Source organism: Bicyclus anynana, chromosome 8 (genome assembly GCF_947172395.1).
Source record: "Bicyclus anynana chromosome 8, ilBicAnyn1.1, whole genome shotgun sequence".
Classification (NCBI taxonomy): domain Eukaryota; kingdom Metazoa; phylum Arthropoda; class Insecta; order Lepidoptera; family Nymphalidae; genus Bicyclus; species Bicyclus anynana.
This window is the reverse complement of record NC_069090.1, coordinates 17,699,736-17,710,796: the sequence shown is the minus strand read 5'-3', so window position 1 is coordinate 17,710,796 and position 11,061 is coordinate 17,699,736. Positions and strand designations below refer to the sequence as shown.

Genomic DNA, 11,061 nt, shown 5'->3' with positions numbered 1-11,061 from the left:
CAGGACCTCCGTTTTGTAAATCCACCGCGGCACGAAGGCCGTCAAATTAACCACAGATAGTAAGCCTAAGAGCGCACGGAACACGACGGTGTAGTAGCCGCTCCAAATACAAAATTCAAAACGAATACATTCTCGAGTCAGTACGACACAAAGCGTACAATACAATACAATTCTTTATTTGCTGATACAGTTTACAAGGTCTTAACAAATAAATATAATCTGTTCTGTATCACGCCCGATGCATGCAAAATATTATATTAGTTACATTTACAGTAAATATTATGTCATTCCAGAAATTACTTTTAATAATGAATAGAAGAACAATATTAATTAATTTGAAAAAAAGAAAATACATATAAAAAATAAATGAATCAAAAATCAATTTACATCATATTGTCAAAAGAATAAATTTATATTAAAATGTCAAAGTTAAAAATTCATTTATGTCATAAAACGCATTGTCCAGGAGAAACCTACGCAGATTATTTTTAAAACTAATTAAATTGTTCTCCTGTCTTATACGCTTTGGTAACTTATTATATATTCTAATAATCATCATGCAGATGCTCTTATTTAGGAAAGCAGTGTGGTGAGGAGGAAACCGAAATCTATCTCTGCAACGCTCACGATTATGCCTTTGAAATAATCTGTCGTTCGTTCTCAGAAATAATGCGATTTCAAATATATATAGGGATGTCACAGTAAATATCTTTAATTTTTTGAAATAGGGTCTACAACTTTCCCTTTTCTGCAATCCACATATTGCTCTTATGCATCTTTTTTGTGCAACAAAGACATTTGTAATGTAGCTAGCGTTACCCCAGAAAACCATAAAACCCCATATCTCAGTATCGAAGCAACTTGGGCATGATATGCCACAAGTAAGGTTTTATTATCAACTTTCTTGGAAAGCATAAATAACATGTAAGAAAGCTGATTTAACCTAGAACACACATATTCAGTATGCGTTTTCCATGAAAAATGTTTGTCTATAATATCCTAAAAATTTCGTTTCATAAGTTTCGTCAATTACTTTGTCGAAATATTTAATGTTTAAATCTTAAGTGATATGGCTCCTTATATTCTGAAAATTCATTAGTTTTGTTTTATTAAAGTTTAACGTAAGCGTATTATCGTCCAACCAATTCATTATATCTAACAGACTGTCATTTATAGAATTCTCGTGTTCAGTAATGTTCCTATTTATATAGATCACAGTGCAATCATCCGCAAATAGCACCATGGGATGATTTGTTGAATTTGGTAGATCATTTATATATATCAGGAAGAGTAGTGGACCTAATACACTTCCTTGAGGTACGCCGCGAGTAACAGTTTTCTCATCAGTTTTCGCATCAGTAACTTTTAATATTATTCAAGAAAAATGGCGTCATATGTTCATAAATATTTTAAAAACTGTTGACAAAAACTAAAGAAATAAGATAAAGTATTTTTTATTGGTAATGAGACATTAGCTGTAAAGCCAAATTTGGTAAGATCCTATTAGAACAGCTTTGGATGCTCGTTCTAATATGGAACTAGCTGCACTTCTAGAGAGGTCAAGGACTTTAAGCAAGTTATAGAGAGATTTTGCTGGTAATCCTCTCGCACCTACTTCTACGGCGAACAGATTAACTACATAGCCATTTCTAGTTAGGTCATAATATTTATACTGTGTTCCTTCGGTCACTTTTATACTGTGGTCTTCGGAATATTAGTCTCCCATGGCACAATAAGTTCTAGGTAATATTCGCTTAGTTTGTTTGGACAAAAGGAAAATGTCTGGTCTAGATTTCGAAATAGCAACATCCGCTGGGATTTTATAATGCTTCTCATACATATCCATTAATAAAGTCCAATGAGGCGCAGAACCCAAGATTGAGTATGGCTTAATGATTTTGTTATTGAACCTGCTTTAAGGAAGTTAATTTGTCTTTTATTTGTAGTCAATTGAGCTCTGGCTACTGAAAGGCTTATAGCTTCACGTATTGACTATTATATTAATTTACGTAATTGCTGTTAGTTAAATTTTGAAATACAAATTAAGAAAACAATTTGTTGTTTAAAAAAGAATGAAATTTAAGATTTGCCCAGTTTTGAAAATCGAACCGGTTCTACAATAGAACCGGTCTAGAAACGCTAGAAATATTAAATTATTTTGGAACTGAAAAAATGTGGCCTTTTGCCTAATGATCAATTAGGAATCCCAAGTGGACGTAGCCTTATTATAGCTTTCGTTAAGTTGAAAAAGCTGGATGCTGAAACTACATAAAAAAGCTGAAATGACAATGGTAACTGTCAGTCACATCCACAGAACACTAATACTCTGTTCCTAACGGAGGTCACATCACTTCAATTTTCTAGTCTATAGCAAGGAACATATTTACTCAGGAGTATATATACTATATACTATAGTGATCTGTGACTTCAATTCATAATTGTCAATGTCATTGTCAAAGTAATTTTATTTTTGTTAAAGGAAAATGGTCGAATGATAAGTTCAATTTAATATTTTTTTTCTATAAATTTCTGTTATCTAATTTGATACTGTGCTTAAAGATGACTGAAAAAGAGATCACAATGGAACAGTTAGAAGAAACTGTAAGTGTACGGCACTCGTACTGTGTTCATGGGAGCGTAACTAACGAGAGCAGTATATAGGTCAATCGGCCGCTGTTGTTTGCTTTTGAAAACGCAGCATTCCTGTACAATAGCACTTCACCTGACGCTGACAGCGTCTGCAGAGAGCCGCAGCAGACGCGTTCTCTTCTCCAAGTGTACATAATGATGGACCGACAGCGCGGCGCGCGTCCGGCCTCGCGGTCGTAGCGCTCGTACGCGGCGCGGGTAACGCTGACGGGGCACTGTTGCAGGTGAAGCGCACGGACGAGCAGCTCGACCTGATGAGCTGGAAGATGGACGACGTGGAGAAGCAGCTGGTGGAGCCGCTGCATCCTCAGGACGTGTGCATCGTCAACCTGCTCAAGTCGGTCTCTGAGGTACGCTGTATGACTGGGATGTACGAGCAATGTTGTTGCGATTGAATTGTTAAAGACTACACATTCAACAGTACTAATAGTTAGTAAAAAAAACCTCATGGTAATGGCCATGAAAATAAATAAAAGACTGTTACAATTAGCTGGTGCTCTCAGTAGCTGTATAAACTTTATACTAAATATTCTTGTAAATTTTAATTTCAATGACTCCAAATAAAGACCTGATGTATTGACACACAAGTAATCTCTCTCATGGCATTAAAGTATATTATACCTAGACAATAAACAGCCTAATAAATTTTAATTTTCTAATAATCCTATTCTATTTTATTGAGAAGTATTTAAAAAGATTCCAATGTTTGTGTTTTCAGCCCACTAATATGTAGTGTTGAGAAGGTCAGAACAAAGTTAGTGAACTATTTCCGTTGGTCATGTTGCTTGCAGCTTGCCATTTCTACTAGACTAGCCACACACTCGTGTAAATTATATTTCAATCAAAGTCTTTTATGTTGTTGAAGATCGAATGAAAAAATGAATTGTAATCATTTAATTTAAATATGTATATTATAGTATATTTCAAATGTGTTTTATGTAAACCATTTTGTTACAGTTTGAATTTCAAACATTACTAAAGAAAACAAGATATATTTAAAGGGTTTGAGAAATAGCAAGTTGTGGCCATCATGCTTTTAGTTAGGTCAGGCTTACACGAGGTACAGGTGTAAGCCCCCAACCCCCCCCGAGCCGGGCCTGCGCTTCTTTGTTCCTCCTTGGCTTCTACTGGCAGTGTGATACTGCTCACTGCCGGCCTATGTATAGATGTTTATATTTACGTGTATTTTGTTATTAAGGTGTTGGTATGAGTCACAGCGGCTGATTCTCTTTCATTTGCCATAGTAGCCACAAATAAATGGCTTCAGAAATTAACAAATGTGTGCTGTACACTCAGTGTTTTCTTTAATTTTATGATGATGTTTGTCTAAGTTGATGGATAGTTAATAAATATTAGAATATAGTGATATTGTTTTGAATTGAACCCCATCAGTGCTCAGTATGTACAAACATATTTAATACTGTGCTGTAATTAAATCTTTTTTATATTGAATTTTATATCAGTTTTTGTTAAAAAAATGTTATCACTTGTCATTGTGTACAGGGACTTCTCTTCAGAATCAGCCACTTGGACTAATTTTTTTATAAGCTTCCTAAATCTTAAGTTTACTATCACGAGAACCTTCGCCGGGTTCACTCTCACACGATACTTCCAATGGGCGACCATTTCATCTCATCCTGTATGTTCCTGTCATTGTTAATGCGATCTGCTCTCTACACGTAGCGCGGACGCGGCCGCTGCCGCGGGCGGCGCGCCGCACGGCTCGAGTGCAATCGCAATGCCGTGCTCTGACATTACGCTGTATCTTTAGACAGTGTTTTAGTAACAGTCAAAAATGGATGTCGCTTAGATACAGTGTTTTGTCATGTCGCCGGTCGCGGGCAGCGGCTGCTTCCGCGCTGCGTCTGGCTCCCTGTGCCACGGCGCACCGCACGCGGGTCGCACGCCGGCCGCACGCGGGACGCGCGTGGAACAGACGGAGCGCTAGATACATGTCGCTTCTTTTTATCGTACCGTTTTGCTCCTCGATACTTGATGCTGATTTATAAGTTACGTAGTGTCAATATTTTCTCGAAGCTGCCACACACACACACACATGGCACAGGCTGAGATGTAAAAGAGAAGGCGTCGATTGTAGACTCCGTTGAAATGTCACGCGGAGTCGAAGCGAGGCGTCGCGACTGTTGTAAATGTTATACTGCATCTTTCTCGATTTGTTTACCTACATTATTTTGTGTGCGGCGCGCGCTCGGCGCGGACGCCGGCAGTGGCGCGTCTCCACAATATGTAGACACTTCATACAATGAGTACGTGAACAAATCGAAATAGCAGTCGCCGCCTGGCTCGGCTCCGCGCCGCCGCAGCTCTGACGGCGCGCGCGCGCAGGTGCGGTCGGACTACGCGGCGCTGCGCGCGGAGCTGGGCGAGGTGCAGGCGCTGCAGCGCGAGCTGTCCACGCGTCTGCGCACGCAGCTGCGCCTGGTGCACGGCAAGTTCGCGCGCCTGCGCCAGCGCATCGCCGCCGCCGAGCCGCCGCCGCGCTAACGTCGCCCGCGCCGCCCCGCCCAAATCTGTTAGTGTCTTCCCAGAAGTTTGTGAACTAAATGTGTTTTAGGTTAAATTTACCAGTAGTCTCGCGATCGATGATCAGCTGCAGGTCGCCCGGCACACGTGAGCGTCTCCGGCGTCGCGCGCTCGATGGATTGTTGCGCTGGAGAAACGCCTCGCCTTGAGCTTTGTATTGAAAAGTAGCAAAGCGTACCTTTACTGAAATGGAGCTCAAACTGCAAACACTAGAAAGCCACTACGAGCAGGCGTCGAAGAGATCGCCGCGGAATCATTCTCAACTAGTTCATTTCATTTGTAAAAAGTTGTTATTCGTAGACCGACGGGAACCGGCGAATTGTTTTATGTCAACCTGACTTATTTTGTATAGAGTCGATAGTCTGTTATTTTGTTAATATTTGTATGTTTAGGTGATCACCCGCGCGGCGCATGCGTGTGCCCTCGTGCATTGTGTAGTATGTAATACGACAATCGTAGTTAAGGTGACCATGATCTCGTAGATAATATAAAAATTTGTCTTAAATTAATAATGTAGGTATGTCCTTATACGCAATAGAGCGTCGTATGATGTACATATTGGGACTTGGTGCTACGCGTCCAGCGCGCCGGAGCTGAGCGCGCAGAGTGCCGGCGTGGACTCGCGCGATACCCCGCCGTCGGCGCCGGCGCGCGGGCGCGGTGATACTGCAACGAACGGTAGGTTAGGGAACGGCACGGTGCGTGCAATGTGTGACAGTCGACTCGGAGAGTTCCGCTCGCAGCTGCGCTCAGACTGACGCGCCACACGGTTGATGAGTCGACCCGACGGAGACTCCTTGTGTTGCCAGCCTTTAGTATTGTTTTTTACAACTCTACTAAAGCCCATGGGCGCAACTTCTAGTGACGAAAGTTTAAAGCTAGATAAATACATTAGTTGTAGTCGATGTCTTTCAGTTGCATTTATTTGTTGTATTTTACTCGTTTTAGATAAATTTATACCTCGTAGATACTAACTGTTAATGAGATTACCACTACAATACAAACAAACATGAGACGCATTATTGTCTGACTCTGAATAGTATGTGCCAAAGTAATCACTAATCTACTACTATATAATCATTGTTCACTGAGAAAAAGATATTTAATATTGAACTATCGCATGATGTAGAAACCATTGATTCTAAAATATTAATCTAGTATTTACTCAACTTCTTAGATTATATCTACTTAATGTAAAGAAGTGAGCCATATACCTACCTAGGTACTTGCTAAGATTACTTATCAGGAAAGTTAATTAAATTATTTTCAGGAAAAATTCATACATTATGGTGGAAATGGCAATTTTATGGTTATTTGTTATATTTTTGGCCAAAAGCGATCGAGTTTAATTTACAATATTGCGTTGTGCGAGTTGCACGCGTGGCTCGAGCCACTGCCAATGTTCACGACTGTACTGAAACTGTAGTGTTTACTTTCATTTATGTGATGCGCTTTCATTCTGCATACATAAGTACTTATGTGCATTTTAATTTGCAAATGTTCTTTGACCATAAAACGTCGACGCAGTCGGCGGCGGCGGGTCGAGGGCTGTTCGCTTACATTTGCTCGCGCGCTATTGAATGCATTCGCCTCCCACCGAGGGCTCTCTCGGCCCTTCGCCGGGGTCAGGGGCGCGGGGCCGCAAGCCTGCGGGGTCGAGAACGCGCCTGTACTCTGTATGTACCTACCGTTTAAACTGCAAAATAAATGGGGCACATGTGTTCAGCTGTGGAGCTATTGAGGCATTTTAAAATTAAAGTCCCTTCACTGATAAAGATCTCATCCAGTGCCTGTACTGTACCTACGTATCGCCCCGCTGTGCCGCCCGCCGGCGCCGACGCCGCTTCCCGTAGCTCGCTTCGCATTCGTAGTCTTAAGAGAAATACATGTCTGAACTATGTCTAAGTCTAAATTACCACGTATACCTGATTTATGTAGACTAGGTTAGGTTAGCCGTTAGTCGTCAGTCGGTGCCCTCGATCTGTTTTATACGAGCGATCCTTCTGCTTTATGATTTGTAGGTGCGAGAGATTTCGTGTGTGAAGTTCAAACGAGTGTGCGAGTATGTATAGATATATTACTAGTACTTATATTGTGAAGATCTGGCTTCACGTAGTGAGTAACGTTTGTGAGTCGTCTGGACTCGCCTCGTGACTTATGTACGTGAGATAATCGAATACCCATTCAACTATTACAATTGCCCGCGTAGGACATCTTAATTTGACTGTACCATACCTCCTGTAGATCACACACACACGCACATTTTACCATTACTCTATATACCATAGACTGACACGAGCAAGGATTTGATTAGGTTTTACGATCGCACATCGCAGTCCAGACTCGATCTACACGTCGGCAGTTGCGGAGTAATGTTACGACACGTCCATTTCTGTAGCACAGACACATTTACCTGCCGGCAGATTGTCATTTATATATATACATATTTACATTTATTAAATTTGTGTTGATATCTTTTGTTTGTCTTTCATATCAAAATTATTTTTTTATAATAAGTACCTATTTCGAATATCCTCTGAATGTGTAGGCTACGTTACGGTATACGTACCCTACGACCTGCAGCGGGCGCGCAGCGACACGAACGAATGCGAACTGTCGCAGGAGTAGGTGCCAACGCCAAGAGTTCCGTCAGTGTCGCACGCCTCGTGTCGTAGTGGAGCATTTGTTGTTTCGTCTCGTTGGCTCGGTGACGTATTCGTATTGTAGCAGTGTTATTCATTTGAAATATTTATTTTGCATTAAACATATCGTAAGTATTTAGTGGCGTTGTTTGCGATTGTGCCAACTGTATCGTGTCGTCGTCCGTCGCAGTCCAACACTGACGATATGTATGCACTCTTCCTATTTATAAGTAGTCACTTTGTACCGTTCGGTCAATTCGTAAATGTTTGTATCGCGTTCATCCCCGATGCGCGCACGGCCGCACGGCAGACGTATATTTATAATCTATATTATGTCCCCATTGTTTGGACCTGTTTAACTATTTTTTTTTAATAAATTATATATTTTACGGTTGACATTGTTTTATTCCTGCAGCAGCTCCGGCGCGCTGTGGACTGGTGTCGGGAGAGGGTAGGTAGAAATGAAATAGAACACAACCATAAGTAATAATCGTTTATTGTTTGTACTCGCACGTGCGTGCGTGTGCGTGGAATGCATGCGAAGCGCCCCGTGGCGGCGCTCTACTGACGAACGGTATCACAGACAAAGTAAACATGAGCACGCCCGCCCGCCCCGCACATGTGCAGTCTTTGTAACTTTGTGCTCTACAGACCTGTCCGAGAGGGTCATCTGTCCGGGCTCTCAATACCAGTCTAACTACTACTACTACTTAGCAAATTGCAGCAGACAGATGTACTACAGCCCGGCGCCAGTGTCCCTCGCGCCGGCCGCGGGCGGCGGGGCGAGAGGCCACGTGCCCAGTAGACGGTACAATAATATAATTAATCAATTGCTATCAATTTATTGCCATTGAATAGTTTAGAGATTCAATAAAGACTAAAGCTACTGTAGATGTCGCGGGTCTCTAGTCTTTTAATTTCGGCGCAAATAAAAAATAGCGCCAGAAAAGAGCCCACGCATCAGTTACAAATAAAAACAACAAATGTCTGGAGCACCGCAGAGCTATAACTTGGCAAGTTCGTTGATGACTCCAATGATATGCGCGCGACGGGGGGAAGTCGTACGCGCGCGTATCATTGGATTGGCCCGCGCGGACCATCGGAAGTGTTACGAAGGAATTAGCCAAGCTATACGTCCTCACACAGCTCGGCGTCGGCGCTCCGGCGTACAAACGTTAGCAACAGCGAACCGTACATAATGTGAAACGCGCACGCAGTACATACACAGCAAACAGTACAAAGTACGTGTTCATCTCTGTCAATACTTTGTAAAGCGAGTGAGACAGCAGTGGCTCTGTTGTCGAGGCATTCATTATAATTACGTAGTTACATCAATTTTGTAAACAGTCGCGTTGCCAAAGTTTGTACACTCGTATAATATGAAGCCTTAAAACGAATTTCAAAATGGCACCCTGTCACGTATAGCCTTAAAATATAAACAGCGGCTTTACCGTGTAACGTTGTTAATACATTAATAATTAAGTAAAAAAATAATGTAAATCTTTATAAAAAAAAAATGCTTAAAGCACAGATCGATAAAACTATATTATATGGCAAAAACTAATCTAAGCGTAACGATATACGTTATTTCAACTTCAAATTTCAAAAATCTCAACTCTGGGGCCTGAAAATGTTGACTGGAGTGCGCCCGCGATAAGTTGCGCGTGGCCAAAGAACTAATCGAATGCCGCCATCATGTCGTCTATCTCTATCTATCGGTAGGCGGGTAAATGAGATCGCGGTAACGCGGGCACCAAGAGCGCCACCAGTCGCGTGCAGACTTATCTTGCGCGCACTCTACACACATCTGCGACCCGACCACTGTCGGGGCCCCATTTCACAAATATTCTATCAAATCGTAAATCGAATAAAAGTATTAACTACTGTGTATACTATTTCATAAAATCTTTTCTGTTTTTAGAATAATACCCAGAACTTTTAACTAAATATTAAGTAAACATAAATAGTCCCTTTCATTTTAATATACGTGTTCAAAATTACCTCTGCATACGTTCGAGATGTGCCCCGTGGGCGTAAACACTGGTTGGTGAAATTGCTCTGTGGGCGTAAATACTGGTTGATGAGATGCGCCCCGTGGGCGTAAACACTGGTTGGTGGAATTGCCCCGTGGGCGTAAACAATGGTTGATGAGATGCGCCCCGTGGGCGTAAACATTGGTTGATGAGATGCGACCCGTGGGCGTAAACACTGGTTGGTGGAATTGCCCCGTGGGCGTAAACATTGGTTGATGAGATGCGCCCCGTGGGCGTAAACAATGGTTGATGAGATGCGCCCCGTGGGCGTAAACATTGGTTGATGAGATGCGACCCGTGGGCGTAAACATTGGTTGATGAGATGCGACCCGTGGGCGTAAACATTGGTTGATGAGATGCGACCCGTGGGCGTAAACAATGGTTGATGAGATGCGACCCGTGGGCGTAAACATTGGTTGATGAGATGCGACCCGTGGGCGTAAACACTGGCCAACGAACACAATATGTGTTTGATATTTTACTTATTTTACAATTTTAACGTAGCGTAGGTAACATCGAATAACAACAGCACAGTTGTAACTTGGCTTACGACTATGTTATATTGTTAGCTATATGCGGTACAAATATATTATAAAACGGTAAACGGTTCGCGAGGCGCGGTATCAAAACTTGGTAAACAGGCCAACATCCGAAATCGACTGTACATTTGCATATATTTAAACTAGAAATGAAAAATATACTGTATAATATATTTAACTAGGGACTACAGTAATACTCGCCAGACGCGTAAATACTTCATATAACATTTGCGGAGCGAGAGCTCCTAGCAATACATTTGATCATCAGACGGAACTGTTGTGAGAATGTGTCGCAGCGCTGGAACTGTTCGATAAAGTCACGCGCGGACTCTACGCTACAATTACTGTTCGATTTGGCATCGCCGCTTTTGTACGTAAACAACGATATCGACTACTGCCCGTCACACACACGGCAGGAGGAGGCAGCACTCACATCACTGTGTGATGTACGTAAACAACGATATCGACTACTGCCCGTCACACACACGGCAGGAGGAGGCAGCACTCACATCACTGTGTGATGTACGTAAACAACGATATCGACTACTGCCCGTCACACACACGGCAGGAGGAGGCAGCACTCACATCACTGTGTGATGTACGTAAACAACGATATCGACTACTGCCCGTCACACACACGGCAGGAGGAGGCAG

The 11,061-nt window shown here is 42.2% G+C and overlaps 1 protein-coding gene across 1 annotated transcript; it reads left to right on the top strand.

The window, feature by feature from the left end:
• The first annotated feature begins 2,436 nt into the window (after positions 1 to 2,436).
• Positions 2,437 to 8,229, top strand: LOC112050703 (uncharacterized). The gene is made up of 3 exons (XM_024089029.2): positions 2,437 to 2,601; positions 2,874 to 2,999; positions 4,996 to 8,229. Exons 1-3 carry the CDS (start codon positions 2,560 to 2,562, stop codon positions 5,152 to 5,154), a joined length of 327 nt encoding a protein of 108 aa, XP_023944797.1. The 5' UTR covers positions 2,437 to 2,559; the 3' UTR covers positions 5,155 to 8,229.
• Positions 8,230 to 11,061: the final 2,832 nt, after the last annotated feature.

Bases quoted from the DNA above. Each gene is read 5' to 3' on its own strand.
- LOC112050703 (XM_024089029.2), top strand. From the start codon at position 2,560: ATGACTGAAAAAGAGATCACAATGGAACAGTTAGAAGAAACT. The intron at 2,602-2,873 runs GTAAGTGTACGG...GCACTGTTGCAG, and splicing joins TGGAACAGTTAGAAGAAACT to GTGAAGCGCACGGACGAGCA. The intron at 3,000-4,995 runs GTACGCTGTATG...GCGCGCGCGCAG, and splicing joins TGCTCAAGTCGGTCTCTGAG to GTGCGGTCGGACTACGCGGC.